Source organism: Pinus tabuliformis, chromosome 3_2 (assembly GCF_031772625.1).
Source record: "Pinus tabuliformis cultivar Carrire ecotype Pingquan chromosome 3_2, CPIR1, whole genome shotgun sequence".
NCBI classification, from domain to species: Eukaryota; Viridiplantae; Streptophyta; class Pinopsida; order Pinales; family Pinaceae; genus Pinus; species Pinus tabuliformis.
In genome coordinates this window covers 902,878,799-902,895,762 of record NC_142302.1, presented here as the reverse complement: position 1 = coordinate 902,895,762, position 16,964 = coordinate 902,878,799, and the positions used below count along the sequence as shown (strand labels likewise).

The 16,964-nt window shown below is 49.1% G+C and overlaps 1 protein-coding gene across 1 annotated transcript; it reads left to right on the top strand.

Annotated features, from left to right (window-relative positions):
- The first annotated feature begins 12,332 nt into the window (after positions 1-12,332).
- On the top strand, positions 12,333-13,115 carry LOC149183542 (uncharacterized). The gene has a single exon (XM_089414978.1). The coding sequence runs from the start codon at positions 12,333-12,335 to the stop codon at positions 13,113-13,115; it is 783 nt and encodes a 260-aa protein (XP_089271104.1).
- Positions 13,116-16,964: the final 3,849 nt, after the last annotated feature.

Genomic DNA, 16,964 nt, shown 5'->3' with positions numbered 1-16,964 from the left:
CGAAGTCCACCGAAGAAAGTTGAGCTTCCTCCTTGGGAAAACTCTTGTGCTCAACAACACTATGTGACTATGCTAAACAACTAAAAGAACCATGTAAATGTCAAATGATCAAAAGCACCAAATGAGGTTTCCTTCCTCTTATTTATAACTATTGCTCTCTTCCTTCATGTAAACCCCTTCACCAAACAATTCGAGCTCCCTCCTTAGCCATTCGAATTTTGAAATAAAAATGTTTATATTTCATGGGAAAGTGGCGCTACATTCCACTAAGGAAATAATTTCGACCTCCTTGTCCTAAGTACTTTTCCCTAAAATTTTAAAATCACATCAAAATTAAAGAACTCTTAAGTGTGGATTGATATGAAACTTTTTCACTAAAATATTTCAACATTTTGGCATTTTTCCTCATTGTTTGTATAAGTATTTTTTATTACTTTTAAATTTATGCCCAGGAAAAATCAATGTTAATTATCACAAGAAAAGGTTAAATATCAACGTCTAAATCATATTTCCTTCAATGAAAAGATTGAAATATATTTATATTGAGGAATTTCGGGTACCCTCGAAAACATGAATAGGTCAACTGGTTATCTTGGATTTCAAATTTTACATGTGAAAACCTTAACTTCTAGAAGATTTCGAAAACTAATATATTATAGCGATATTATTTTTCTAAAATAAAACGTGGAAAGAGTTTTACAAAGACTTCTAGAAAAGTTCGAAAAATTACTAGTTTCCTAGTAAACTAATAATATAGCGATATTTTTGTTGTGTCAATTATTTGATTTTAAGAGACTTTCTTTAGCTATTATTTTGATGTTATGAATGATCAACAAGAAAAGGCCTTTTGTGTAGTTTTGTAATGAAAATCTGAAGTAATTATTAAAAAAAAAAAAAAAAATTATAATATAATTTATATTGTAAAAATTTTAATACGATTAATTACTATTTAAATATTAAAAGTAAATAGTTAGTAAGTTGTATAGCTAGTATTTTTTGTTATTTAATTTAATAAAATATTTTAATATCATGATGTGTTGTATGTACTCCAAACAATAATAAGATTGTAAAATAAGTTATATGAATATTTGTTTAATTTTTTTTATTATTTTTTTTAATATAATTAAACATTTTTTGGTAGTAACTCTGGCGAAGACCCACACTGGCTCGACCTAGCAGCCCCCTTCCCCTGTGCTGCCTCCTGCGGCCTCCCCGCCTGGCAGCCTCCTGCTGCTTCTCAACCTCACTTCGGCCCCCTCGCCCTGGGTCGCCTCCAGTTCCACCTCTTGGCAGCGATCTTCTGCTGAACGGAACGACCTCGAGCGCTTGTGCTTGGGTTGGCCCAGGCACCAGCTCTGCTGCGCCCAGCCATGCCGTCCTCTGGGGGCCCTGATCCCATGGACCCTCCCCTGCCCCCTCCCGCGGAGGTTATTGCTTTCAAAGCCATGATTGCCTTGTGCAGCAAGTGCCCGCCTTCAGCCAACCATCAGAAGTTCGTCAAGAAGCTGGAAACCATTCCCTTAGTAGCCCTTCCTGAAGAAGAAACCTACAAAGCAGCTTTGAATCTTGCTGAGAGAGGTCTCATAGGCCAGTTCACGGGCCTCTGGCCCTCTCCCAAGTCGGTGGAGGATTGGGTCCAAAGGAACTGGACGCCGTTAATCAAAGAAGGAATAAAAAGCTACTTCGTAGGCAAAGGTTTTTTGTTTTCGTCTTCGAAAGTGCAGAGGATAGAAGCTTAATCTTCAGAAACGGACCTTATTTTATGGGCCCCCAAGGTCTATATCTCAACAAATGGTCGCCAGACTTCGACCCAGCTCAGGATGTCCCATCTGCTGTACTGGTGTGGGTGCGGCTCTCCCACCTCCCACTCCACTGCTGGAATCAAAAGTCTCTTCAGATCATCGGCAACGGCCTAGGAAAATACATAGATCAAGCTGCAAGAAAAGATCAATACTCATGTGCCCTTATCTGTAACAATGTAAACTTTGAAACGGGAACTGATACTGTTACCCGTTTCATAGAGATAGCAAAAAAGTGACTTGATTTTGAAAAGGGGTGATGCAGAACGAACATGTTTTTTTTAGAGCATACTTTTTGGCACTTTAATTTTTTTATGTACATTATGTTTTAGAATCGTTTTAGAATGGTAGTGATTTTCATGCTGATTTAAAATAACGAGTATTCTGCATCACCCCCTTTTTTTAAAAGACCTGTGTTTTGGCTTTAAATTTTCTAATGTATAAAATGTAAATAATTATTTTGTAAATTTGATCATTTTTGAAGTGGCCGTTTTCTTCACATTTTCTTGCTTTTTTATTTTAATTTTAACTTTTTTTTTTAGTGAGGTTTTATTGTTTTGCATTTTTAAATTAGGAGGTCGATATTTAGAATTTTCGATATTCTACATATTTATACATCCTTAATTAATTTTTGAATCCACATGAAATAATTGTTTGTAAAAAACAATATTTTTTAACAATGGACATAAAAATAACCATTTTTAACATAAATATAATTAAAAAACTACATGTTTTGATAATTTTTTGCTAGAATTGACATGTCAAAATCACAATTTTAATACGATAATTTTAACCAAAAACGATTAAATAATAGCTTTTTTTATGAATTTCATGTCAAAAAAATAATAATAATCACTTTTTTTTTTTCAAAAAATAATGATTAACTTAAAAATCAATGCGAAAATCACATATTACAAATATTGAACGTATAACAAACCTAATTGAGTGTTTATTATTCTCATAAAATGTTAAAGTCAAAACATTGCAAAGCTAAATTTACAAGCATAACTTAAATTTAATCAACAATGTCACGTAATCCAAACTCTTCATCCTCTAAAATTTCATCATTGTCTTTTTCCACAATATTTTCTATTTCCTTTTGCTCACTTTCCTCTTCTAATGGGTCTTTGATGTCTGTGAATCTCCCAATGTATGTCTTTCCAAAAATTCCATATAATGGTGGTTGGGGTTCCTTTGCCTTTTTTGCCACACGTGATTCACTAAAGTCCCCTTTATTCAACCCAATTTCTTGCATTGCATCTGAAAGAAATTGAAGAACATTAATTCTTTGCTGAATGAAATTGCACTGTACTGGATCTTTTTCAATTGCAATGCAATTTCTTCCTTTTTGAAGGCAACATGCTAGCGTTGTACCTAATTATCAAGCACAAAACAAATAATGAACTAAATTAATACAATGACATATTAATTAAAAAATAACATATTGAAATTCAATTCCATATAATAAAACTTAACTGAGCGAGAAAATAAATCCAGAACTCAATCTCCTTCATCTCACAAATGTCTATAAGATAGTTAATCAATAATTGTGGTTTTTAATAAATGTTAACTATCTCCCTTTTGCTTTTAATTCCAAGAATCAACCAGCCACCAACCAAGCGGGCGGCTGGTGGCTGGGTGATTCCCACCAGCCAAGAGGGCGGCTGGTTCATTCCCAGAATCACCCAGCCACCAGCAGGGCGGGCGGCTGGTGGGAATCAACCAGCCACCAGCCGGACCACTGGTTCATTCCGGGAATCAACCAGCCACCAAAAAGCCGGGAATCAACCACCCACTAGCCGCCCACCCGGCTGGTGGCTGGTTGATTCCCATAATCACCCAACCACCAGCTGGCGGGCGGCTGGTGGCTGGTTGATTCCGGGAATCAACCAGCCACCAGCCGTCTGCCCGGCTGGTGGCTGGTGGTTGGTTGATTTCTGGAAGCTGGGTAATTCCGGGAATCAACCAGCCACCAGCCCGGCGGCCGGCTAGTGACTGGTTGATTCTGAGAATCAACCAGCGACCAGCTGGTAGCTGGGTGATTCCGTAAATCAACCAGCCACCAACCAGGCGGTCACCTGGTGGCTGGTTTATTCGGGAATCAACCAGCCACCACCACCAGCTGGCCACTCAACTGCTGGCTGGTTGAATCCCGGAATCAACCAGCCACCAGCCAGCCACACCAGCCACCACCCGCTCGCCCGGCTAGTGGCTAGGTGATTCCGGGAATCAACCAGCCACCAGCCGGGCGGCCGGCTAGTGGCTAGTTGATTCCGGGAATCAACCGCCGGCTGGTGGCTGAGTGATTCTGGGAATCAACCAGCCACCAGTTGGGCGGCTAGCTGGTGGCTGCCGTCCAACTGGTGGCTGGTTGATTCTGGAATCAACCAGCTAGCCACCAGTCAGGCGGGGGAATCACCTAGCCACCAACTGGGCAGCCGTTTGTGGCTGGTTGATTCCGGGAATCAACCAGCCACCACTGGCTACCCGGCTGGTGCCTGGTTGATTCCGGGAATCAGCCAGCCACCAGTCGGGCTGGGCGGAGCCACCAGCCGGGCGGGCGACTGGTGGCTAGTTGATTCTAGGAATCAACCAGTTGCCCGTCCGGCCGATGGCTGGTTGATTCCGGAAATAACCCAGCCACTAGCCGCCCGCCCCAGCCAGTGGCTGGTTGATTCCGGGAATCACCCAGCTACCAGTCGGGCGGGCGGCTGGTGGATGGTTGATTCCTGGTTGATTCCCAGAATCAACCAGCCACCAGTCGGGCGGCCAACTGGTGGCTCCGCCCGACTGGTGGCTGGTTGATTCCCGGAATCAACCAGCCACCAACCGGTCGCCCGGTTGGTGGCTGGTTGATCGGGCGGCTGGTGGCTGGTTGATTCCGGGAATCAACCGGCCACCAGCCGGCCGCCCGGCTGGTGGCTGGTTGATTCCAGGAATCAACAAGCCACCAGCCGGAATCAACCAGCGATCACCCCCGGGCGGGTGGCTGGTTGATTCCCGGAATCAACCAGCCACCAGCCGGGCAGGTGGCTGGTTGTTTCCGGGAATCAACGAGCCCCAGCTGCCAGCCCGGCCAATGGGCTGTTGATTCCGGGAATCACCCAGCCACCAGCCGGGCGGGCGGCTGGTGGCTGGGTGATTCCCGGAATCAACCAGCCACCGGTCGGGCAGGCGGCTGGGGGCTGGTTGATTCCCGAAATGAACCAGCCACCAGCCGCCTGCCCGGCTAATGGCTGGGTGATTCCCGGAATCAACCAACCACCAGCCACCAGCTAGCCCGCCCGCCCGGTTGGTGACTGGTTGATTCCGGGAATCACCCAGCTACCAGTCGGGCGGGCGGCTGGTGGCTCCAAACGGCTGGACCAACCGATCGCCTAGTTGGTGGCTGGTTGATCGGGCGGCTGGTTCCGGAATCAACCAACCACCACCGGCCGCCCGACTGATGGCTGGTGGCTGGAAATCAACCAGCCACTAGCCGCCCGCCCCGATTGGTGGCTGGGTGATTCCCGGAATCAACCAGCGACCGGCCGGGCGGGCAGCTGGTGGCTGGTTGATTCCCGAAATCAACCAGCCACCAGCCGCCCGCCCGGATGGTGGCTGCTTGATTCCCGGAATCAAATAGCCACCAGCCGGGTGGGCGGCTGGTGGCTGGTTGATTCTGAGAATCAACTAGGCACCAGCCGCCTGGCCGGCTTGTGGCTCCACCCGGCTGGTCGCTGGTTGATTCCCGAAATCAACCTGCCACTAGCCGGGTGGCCAGCTGGTGGTTGGTTGATTCCCAGAATCAACCAGCCACCAACCGAGCAACCGATTGGTGGGGTGGCCGTTGGTGGCTGGTTGATTCCCAGAATCAACCAGCTACCAGATGGCCACCCGGCTGGTGGCGCGTTGATTCCCGTAATCAACCAGCCACCAGTCACCCTCCCGGCTGGTGGCTGGATGATTCCGGGAATCAACCAGCCACAAGCCGCCCGCCCGGCAGGTGGCTGGATGATTCCGGAATCAACCAGCCACCAGCCGGGAGGGTGACTGGTGGCTGGTTGATTACGGGAATCAACCAACCACCAGCTGGCCGCCGGCTGGTGGCTGGTTGATTCCCGGAATCAACGAGCAGTTGATTCCGGGAATCAACGAGCGGTTGATTCCGGGAATCAACCAGCCACCAGCCGCCCGCCCGATTGGTGGCTGGTTGATTCCTAGAATCAACCTGCCACTAACAGGGCGACCAGCTAGTGGCTGGTTGATTCCCGGAATCAACCAGCCACCAACCGGGCGAGCCATCAACCGGGTGGCCAGTCGATGGCCGGAAATCAACCACCACCAGCCACCCACCCGACTGGTGGCTGGGTGATTCCCGGAATCAACCAGCCACCGGCCGGGTGGGCGGCTAGTGGCTGGTTGATTCCCGGAATCAACCAGCCACCAGCTGGCCACCCGGCTAGTGGCAGGTTGATTCCGGAATCAACCAGCCACCAACCGGGTGGGCGGCTGGTGGCTGGTTGATTCCGGGAATCAACCAGCCACCAGCTGGCCGCCCGGTTGGTGGCTAGTTGATTCCAGAAATCAACCAACAACCAGCTGGCTGGCCGACTGGTGGGTGGATGATTCCTGGAATCAACAGCCACTAGTCGGGCGGGCGGCTGGTGGCTGGTTGATTGCCGGAATCAACCCGCCACCAGCCGGGTGGCCGGATGGTGGCTGGTTGATTCCGGCTGGTGGCTTGTTGATTCCCGGAATCAACCAGCCATTAGCCGGGCAACCGGCTGGTAACCAGCCACCAACCGGCCACCCAGTTGATGGCTTCCTGGTTGGTGGCTGGTTGATTCCGAGAATCAACCAGCCACCAGCTGGCTGCCCGGCTAGTGGCAGGTTGATTCCAGGAATCAACCAGCCACCAGCCGGGGGTGGCTGGTGCTGGTGGCTGGTGGATTATCGGAATCAACCAGCCACCGGCCGGGCGGGCGGCTGGTGGCTGGTTGATTCCCGGAATCAACTAGCCACCAGCCGGGCGGCCATCTGGTAGCTTGTTGATTCTGGGAATCAACCAGCCACCAGCCGGGCGACCATGTGGTGGCTGGTTGATTCTAGGAATCAACCAGCCACCAGTTGGGCGACCATCCGGTGGCTGGTTGATTCTGGGAATCAACCAGCCACCAACCGGCCACCCCCACCAACTGGTTGCCCGGTTGGTGGCTGGTTGATTCTGGGAATCAACCAATCATCAGCTGGCCGCCCGACTAGTGGCAGGGTGATTCCGGGAATCAATCAGCGACCAGCCGGGCGGAGCCACAAGCCGGGTGGGCGGCTAGTGCCTGGTTGATTCCCGGAATCAACCAGCCACCAGCCACCCGCCCGGCTCGTGGCTGGTTGATTCCCGGAATCAATCAACCAGCCACCGGTCGGCCGCCCGACTGGTGGCTGGTTGATTCCGGGAATCAACCAACCACCAGGCGGGCGGCGGGCTGGTGGCTGGTTAATTCCGGGAATCAACCAGCCACCATCTGGCCGCCCGGCATGTTGCCGGGAATCAACCAGCCACCAGCCGGGTGGCCGACTGGTGGCTGGTTGATTCTCGGAATCAACCAGCCACCAGCTGGCTGCCAAGCTGGTGGCTGGTTGATTCCGAGAATCAACCAGCCACAAGGCGCCCACCCGGCTGGTGGCTGGTGATTCCTGGAATCAACCAGCCATCGGTCGGCCGCCCGGCTGGTGGCTGGGGTATTCCAGGAATCAACCACCACCAATCGGGTGGAGCACAAGCCGGGCGCCCTCCTCGTGGCTGGTTTGATTCCGGGAATCACCCAGCCACCAGCCGCCCGCCCGGTCGGTGGCTGCTTAATTTCGGGAATCACCCAGCCACCAGTCGGGAGGGGCGACTGGTGGCTGGTTGATACCTGGTTGATTCCTGGAATCAACCAGCCACCAGCCAGGCGGCTAGTTAGTTGCTGGTTGATTCCGCTGGATGATTCCGGGAATCAACCAGCAACCAACTAGCCGCCGGCTGGTGGCGGGATGGTGGCTGGTTGATTCCGGGAATCAACCAGCCCCGGAATCAACTAGCCACTAGTGGCCGCCCGGCTTGTGGCTTGTTGATTCCGGGAATCAACCAACCACCAGCCTGGCGGCCGACCGGTGGTTGGTTGATTCTCGGAATCAACAGCCACAAGCCGCCCGCCCGACTGGTGGCTGGGTGATTCCGGGAATCAACCAACCACCGGCCAGCCGCCTGGCTGGTTGATTCCCAGAATCAACCAGCAACCGGTCGGCCACCCGGCTGGTGGCTGGTTGATTCCAGGAATCAACCAGCCACCAGTCGGGCGCTCCAGCCTGGTGGTTGGTTGGGATTCCGGGAATCAACCAGCCGCTGTTTGATTCCGGGAATCACCGAGCCACGAGCCGCCCGCCCGATCGGTGGCTGGTTAATTCCGGAATCACCCAGCCACTAGTCGGGAGGGCGGCTGTTGGCTGGTTGATACCTGGAATCAACCAGCCACCAACCGGGCGGCTAGTTGGTTGCTGGTTGATTCCCGGGAATCATCCAGCCACCAGCCAGGCGGCCAGCTGGTGGCTGGTTGATTCCCGGAATCAACCAGCCACCAACTGGGCAGCCAGCTGGTGGCTGGTTGATTCTCAGAATCAACCAGCCACCAGCCGCGCACCCGGCTGGTGGCTAGTTGATTCCCGGAATCAACCTACCACTAGCCGGGCGGCCAGCTGGTGGCTGGTTGATTCCGGAATCAACCAGCCATCAACCGAGTGGTCGGATGGTGGCTGGTTGATTCCGGGAATCAACGAGCCACCAGCTGGCTGCCCGGCTGGTGGCTAGTTGATTCCGGGAATCAACGAGCCACCAGCTAGCCGCCCGGCTGGTGGCTGGTTGATTCCGGGAATCAACGAGCCACCAGCCACCCGCCTGGGTGGTGGCTGGTTATTCCAGGAATCACCCAGCGACCAGCCGGGCGGCTGGCTGGTGGCTGGCTGATTCCCGGAATCAACCAGCCACCAACCAGGTTCGTTTGGTGGTTGGTTCATTCCCGGAATCAACCAGCCACTAACCGGTCGCCCGGTTGGTGGCTGGTTGATTCCCAGAATCAACCAACCACCACTAGCTAGCCGCCCTCTAGTGGCAGGTTGATTTCGTGAATCAACCAGCCACCAGCCGGAGGGCGGCTGGTGCTTGGTTTATTCCTGAATCAACCAGCCATCAGCCGGTCACCCGGTTGATGGCTGGTTGATTCCGGGAATCAACCAACCACCAGATGGCCGAATCACCCAGCCACCAGTCAGGCGGGCAGCTGGTGGCTGGTTGTTTCCCGGAATCAACCAGCCACCAGCCAGGCCGACCGGTGGCTGGTTGATTCCGGGAATCAGCCAGCCCCCATCCGCCCACCCGACTGGTGGCTGGGTGATTACGGGTATCAACCAACCACCGGCCGGCCGCCCGGCTGGTGGCTGGTTGATTCCGGGAATCAACCAGCCACTAGCCACCTGGCTGGTGGCTCGTTGATTCTCGGAATCACCCAGCCACCAGCCGGGCGGAGCCACCAACCAGGCGGGCGGCTGGTCGCTGGTTGATTCCCGGAATTACCCAGCCACCAGCCGGGCAGGCGGCTGGTGGCTGGTTGATTACGGGCGGCAGGTGGCTGGGTGATTCCGGGAATCAACCAGCCACCAGCCGCACAACCGCCCGCCCGGCTAGTGGCTGGGTGACTCCCGGAATCAACCAGTCACCCGCCCGACTAGTGGTTGAGTGATTCCGGGAATCAACCAGCCACCAGCCACCCGCCTAGCTGGTAGCTGGGTGATTCCGGGAATCACCCAGCCACTAGCCAGATGGGCTGCTGGGGTGGGGTAGCCCGGAATCTCCCAGCCATCAGCCGGGCAAGCGGGCGGGCCACCGGGGTGTTGCCACACTAGGCTGCGCCACCCTGGCGGCCCACCCGCCCGCCCGGCTGGTGGCTGGGTGATTCCTGGAATCACCCAACCACCAGTCACAAGCTAGCCGGGCAGAGGGAATCACCTAGCCACCAACCAGGTGGGCGGGCGGGCCACCGAGGTGGCGCGGCCTTAGCTCGTGCCCCCTCAGTGGCCCGCCCGCCTGGTGGCTCGGCGATTCCGGAAATCGCCCAGCCACCAGCCGGGCAGGCTGCTGGTGGCTGGGTGATTCCAGCGCCTGGGTGATTCCCAGAATCACCCAGCCACGAGTCGGGCAGGCGCGAGCGGCTGTGGTGCCTGGGCGATTCCCGAAATCACCCAGCCACCAGCCGGGCGGGCGACGGGCCGCTGGGGTGGCCCGACCTGGGCTGGCGCCACCCCGGTGGCTCGTCCGCCCGCCCGGCTAGTGGCTGGGCGATTCCGGGAATCACCCAACCACTAGCTGAGCGGGCGGCAGGCCGCCGGGGTGGCATAGCTTGGGCTGGCGCCACGCCGACGGCCCGCCTGCCCACCTGGATGGTGGCTTGGCGATTTCGGGAATTGCTCGGCCACCAGCCGCTCACCCGGCTGGTGGATGGGTAATTCCGGGAATCACCCAGCCACTGGGCGGGCGGGCTGCCCGGGTGGGCACGGCCTGGGCTGGCGCCACACCGGCTGCCCGCCAGCCTGCCCGGCTGGTGGCTGGGGGATTTCGGGAATCGCCCAGTCACGAGCCGTGCCTCCCCGGCGGCCTGCCCGCCCGCCCAACTAGTGGTTGGTCGATTCTCAGAATTGACCAGCCACCAACCGGGTGGGCAGGCTGACCGCCGGGATGGCGCGGCTGGGTTGGCGCCACCCCACCGGCCTGCCCGCCCACCCGACTGGTGGCTGGGCAATTCATGGAATCCTTTTTCTTTTGTATCTAGCATGTTATGGTTGAAAACATGTTGAATTTATACTTAGGAAAGAAAAATAATATCCTACCAAAAACATTAATGTGTTTTTTTCCTCATAAACAACTTTGTTTGGCACATAAAAATTTGGTTTTGCGAGCATTTTTTAAAAATTTTGATAATTGACCCTAAAAAAAAAAGAGTCATTGTTCCAGTATCATCACTTTCGTTTTTAAGCTATATTTTGCATGAAAATTTCGTAGTCACTGCCATTTTTTAAAACATGTTCAAAATTGACCCCTAAAAGATAAAATCATCGTTCCAGTATACACACTTTTCATTTTTAGCACTGTTTTTGATGTTTTTTCGGGGTTTTTTTTCCAAAGTTCCCGTTTTGAGTTTATAGTTCCTGTTTCAAAGTTTACATTGTTCTGTGTCGAAGTAGATCTGGAGGAGGGTTTTCCGGAAGCCATTAAACTTACAGTCGCAGGATGGAAGCATGTCCAAGAGTTGGACTATGAACAACTCCCTTTCAAATGCAAACACTGCCATGGCTATAGACACTTCGCCAAACATTGCAAGAAAAAGGCAGAAGAACAACCAGACAAACAAAATGGCGAGCAATGGACTCTAATACAAAAAACCACCAAGCACAAAAAAGGCAACGGGAAAGGCACTCCGAAAGAGGCACCAAGCAGCGCCAACCCCACCCAAGAAAAGAACTCAAATGGTAAAGAAAGAAGCCATAGCAACCCAGCTACAATAGTCTCGGAAGATTTGGATCAGACTGTTCCTCCCACCACTAACAAAGAAGACGGGGAAACGGTACATCTGGAAGCCTCACAAGGAAGCCCTTCCAACCCCTCATACGCAGATGTCACAAGGAAAAAACGAGCTGATAGCTCCGGCTCTTCGGAGGATGAATCCTATGAGCAGCCCACAAGAAAAGTCAGCAAGAAATCTCGCAGAGAAGTAAGGGAAGAGGAGGCGGAAAGGCTCAAAACCCAAGGAAGCCAGTCCACAATAGAGATGTCTATTAGGAGAAACTCCAGGAACAGGCCCCCTAAGGGAGGCTCCCACCCCACCCTTGGTAAATAATTTGCCTCGTCTCTCGGAACTGCAGAGGTCTGGGTAACCCCACGAAAGCAGAAGCGGTCAAGGATCTTCTCAAAATAAAACCCTCAGACATTCTCATGCTCCAAGAGACCAAGATAGAGGGGAAAGCCCTTATGGACATCAACAAGAAGAAATGGAAGAAAAGTGCAGGAAGAGTAGTCAGCTCAAGAGGCTCATCCGGAGGGCTCGCAATTCTTTGGACTGAAGATCTCTTCCAGCTGAACAAATCCCAAGAGACCCAGCACTGGATCTACACAAAACTAACGCACTGTACAAGTAAGTTGACCAACTCCCTCTTCAATCTTTATGTACCTATCCTGTATTCTGAAAAGAGAGACTGTTGGAATTCCCTCTTCGAATTCCTAGAGCAGCGATCCCCAAACAATATCATCCTTACTGGGGATTTAAACATTGTTTTAAAACCCAAAGAAAAAAGGGGAGGAATCAACAACAAAGACCCCATGTACTCTTGGTGGAAGACCTCATTCAGTAGTGGGATCTTCTTGATTTCATACCGGTCAAAGGGCTCTACACATGGTCCAACAACAAAGTGGGTGAGGATCATATTTTTGCTTGTCTGGACTGATTCCTAGTCCAAGGCGCCCTGATGATGAACAAGAAGATTATCACCACCAAAATCCTACCCAAACTGACCTCAGACCATAAACCAGTTCAGCTCATTCTGGAAGATGAAGAAGATTTGGGTCCAATCCCCTTCCGATTCAGCCCTCTCTGGACCGAATCCGTCACAGGGTCCTCTAGTTACGTGTGGGAACAAAAGCTCAAAGCCACAAAGTTAGCCCTGAAGGAATGGATAAGGAAGCCTGCCACAAATCCTACTAGCCAAAGAAAAGAAATAGTGCAATCATTAGAGGCACTGCAAGTTGAAATGGAAAGCAGAGATATTACCCCAACGCTGCTTGACAAAGAAGTAAAAATCCAATGTTCAACATTTCAATCTTTCCGAACGGAGGAAGAGTACTGGAGAATCAAATCTCGAAGTTTGTGGCTGAAGGCTGGTGACCGGAACACTTCCTTCTTCCATCGCCAATATCGAGCAAGACTTTCCAGGAATCATATCTCTGAAATAACAACAACAGAGGGGCAGATCTGTAAAGGGTTCAACCAGATAAAAGAGGCAGCTGAAAGTCATTTCAAACGTCTCTACACTGCAGGTAATCAAGGCAACGAGGAGGAAACTGCTAATCTCCTCTTAAACATTCCTCTCTTGGTCAGCCTTGAAGACAATTCCGCTCTCATCAATTCTATCACTGAAGAAGAAGTCATTAAAGTTATATGGTCTATGGATTCGGATAAGGCCCCTGGCCCGATGGATTTACCATACTCTTCTACAAGACTTGCTGGGACATCATCAAAGCTGATCTATTAAAGATGATAAAAGGATTCATGAAAAAAGCCAAGGTAGGAGGAGGAACTAATTCCACCTACCTCACCCTTATTCCTAAAGAAACCAACCCCGAAACCTTCGCAAGATTCAGGCCTATATCGCTTTGTAACGCATCCTACAAAATTCTGGCAAAGCTTCTAGCAAACAGGATTAAGCCCCTGCTAAACAGGCTGATCTCAAGCAATCAAGGTGGCTTCGTAGAAGGCAGGCACATCCTGGACAATGTCATCCAAGTCCAGGAGACAATTCACTCAAGCAATCAGCGAAAAGAAAAAGGAATGCTGATAAAACTTGACATGGCCAATGCTTTTGACCAAGTCAATCGCTCCTTCCTATACAAAGTCCTCCACTCCTTTGGCTTCTCCACCCATTTTGTCAATCTCATCATTGCCTGCACTGACAACCCCTGGATCGCCCCCCTTGTCAACGGTCACCCTACTCCTTTTTTCCAAGCTCAGAGAGGCCTCAGGCAGGGATGCTCGCTCTCTCCCTTCCTGTACATCCTGATGGCGGATTCCCTCAGTAGAAAGCTATCATCCGAAAAAGCTTCAGGCTCCCTTCCAGGCCTCAAACCTTCCAATAGCTCTCCAGCTCAGAACCACGCTCTTTTTGCGGACGACTCTCTCCTCCTTGGAGGTGCCTCTCTTAGAATTGCCAAAGCCTTTGATACTGTCCTTAAATGCTACTGCACGTTTCAGGAGCTTCAATCAATGAAAGAAAAAGTGAAGTCTATGGCTGGAACATTGGGCAGCAAGAGCTCACAAGTATCTCTAACATCCTGGGCTTCAATGGCCATGCCCATTGGGAGATGATAAAATATCGCGGCCTTCCCATCACAAATGGGTTCAATAAGAGGTCACTGTGGATCGAAATCATCAGCAAAATTAAATCAAAAATTACAGCCTGGGGAGGATACTGGCTCATAAAAGGAGGTAAGGTAATCCTGATCAAATCTGTGTTATCTGCACTCCCAATTTACCAAGTAGCCTTCCTATTCGCCCCAAAAAGTGTGACGGACCAAATCTATAAAATTCTTCGTGACTTCCTCTGGAAAGGGGGGAAGGGAAACCAACATAAAATCCACTTAGTCAAATGGGATATGGTCAAATGCTCAATCTCGGAGGGAGGTCTGCAAATCCGCGACCTTGCTCTAGTCAATCTGGCAATGGGATGTAAAATTCTGTGGAACCTTTTTAAAGACCCCAAGCAACCTGTCTGTGAAACACTGAAGTCGAAGTACGCCCATAAGGTGCCGCTCAGAAATCTGCAGGCAGTCAAACAATCAACAACACACAGGTTTGGAAACTTTGCAGCAAAAGTCTAAATTTCTTCAAAGGCAAGGCGTATAAGATTCCAGGTAATGGCAAACAAACAAACTTGTGGTATGATCGAATAATGGACCGAGACCCTCTCTCGGAAGTCGAAGAAATGGCAAATTTAAAAAACTGGCTGGAACGCGCAGGGATCAACAGCGTGCACGACTTATCCAAATGGGACTGCCACGATGATTGGCAAGGATGGGACTTTTTTGGAGTCCCTGATCGTCTAAACCAGCAGAAGCTCATCCTTGAAGAATTGCTGGAAGAAGCGGCCCCAGTGAACAGAAAAGCGAAGGACAGCTGGGGTTGGGGGCAATCCGGAATCTACACAACAGCAGCAGCTTACAACGCCCTTCAACCCAATAGGAACAATAGCAAAACTCCAGATTTCTGGAAGAAAGTATGGGAACCACTTGCCCTTCCTAAGGTAAATTTCTTCTTTTGGATGCTGGTCCATGATAAGCTATTAACTGGAGACAATCTGATGAAAAAAAACATAGCCGGGCCGCATAGATGTGAGCTGTGCAAAAGCAGCTTAGAAACAGCCAAGTACCTCTTCATGGAATGTAAGTACGCAAAAGAAGTGTGGGGACTCATTCTCCATGAGCTACAAATCATAGTCCCCCATTTAACTCTGTTGCTGATCTATTTGATTCATGGAATCAATGCTATCCCAATAAAATCCCTAGCAAATCCTTTTGGAGAAAAGTCTGGAACACCATCCCCAAATTTATGTGCTGGCAGATTTGGTTGACCCGGAATGATCTGATATTCAACGAAAAGGTGCAAGCTCCCTTCTCCGCAGCGATAAAGGCTAAATCCTTTCTCCTGGAAGCAGCCCAACAACAATATTTTTCAGATGATTCTTTGCTTCTCCCTGAAGAAGAGAGGTGGCTGGGCCCCCTTTTCCCCCACCCACGGAAGCAGCTATCAGCCCCTCATGCAGTGAATCCGGAATGGCGCAAAAGAGACTCCGAAGCTACCTTTCAAGAATGGTGGTGAAATAAAAAAATAACTACGATATTCTTCGATGGAGCCTCCAAAGGCAATCCCGGGGCAGCAGGAGCTGGAGGGGTCATCTATGCCCCGGATGGAACAAGAAGGGACAACTTTTGCTGGGGTATCGGGCAGAAAACCAACAATCAAGCAAATATCCTAGGCCTCCTCAAAGCTTGTCAAATAACAAGAGACAGAGGAGACAAAGAATCCCAAGCTTTTGGAGACTCAGAGATCTTAATAAAAAAATTAAATACGGAAAAAAATTTCACCAATGCAAGCCTCAACAAAACTCTGAACAGATTAAAGAGAGCCCTGCTCGACTTCGACTCCTACAAATTCCTCCATATTCTCAAAAGCTTGAACAGTGAAGTAGATCTGATGGCGAACAAAGGTTGCACTCTTGGGAAAGGACAACTTCTCATAAATGATCAAAGCTCATTCCATCCCTGTAATCCATGAGGAAGCTGCATTTTGTAATAACACAAGAAATAGAAAAAGAAGCAATGTAATGTTGGCTGCCATGGCTTAAGTTCAATCTTTTTTCCAAATAAATAAAATCATATCCATTTTAGTTAAAAAAAAAAAAAAAAAACAAACAAAACATTTTTTTGGTAAATAAAGGTTATATATATATATATATATATATATATATATATAAAATTGACATGAAGAGAATGATAACAAGTTAATAATTATTTATTTAATATTGAATGATGACAATTTTTTTATAGAATGCTTATATTATAGTGTCATGTCATTAAAATATAGATTGATATAATGAGAGTTGTACAAATTGTACACATGTTATTTTGACATTTTTTTTCAAATTTATATTTTTTAAATTATTTTTTGTAAATTAAAAAATAAAACCCATACAAATTTTCTATTCAATACTTTACACCAATGAGAAAATAGAATTTTTGAATTTAATTACAAACCATTTGTGTTTATGGTACATAGTAATTAATATATAATGTTATTTTTCAAATTATTTATATTTATTGTATATAGTAATTAGTGATATAGTACATAGTAATTAATAATAGAGTACACAAAACTCACTTGCCATCATTACACAATAAGAAGGGAGACATTTTAACCGATCATATTTGAGATAAATAGAAATAAATTTTATTCAAAATAATAAATTTAATTTCTTAATATTAAACTTTGGATAGATTTTAAATTTCTTTAGTAAAAAAAAACTAATAACAAGTCAATGAAAAACTGAATACGTTATATCCTGCCAGCGGCAGGTATAATAAAGTTAAGAGCTGAAACACAATATAGTGTCTCTTCACCGCTAATTAATTGATTAACGTCATTTTTTTTTTCGGGGCCCATATTTTCTAGTTATTTGAAAATGTTCGCATTGTCGCGTGTTCACATCTTCGTATTCCGCATAATAAAAGTCATCTTCACATAGATTGCACTAGGAGATTGTTGAAGCCCCGAAAATCACTACGACAACATGGGGGAAAACCATCGGGTCCGAACCTTGAAAACATCTCCT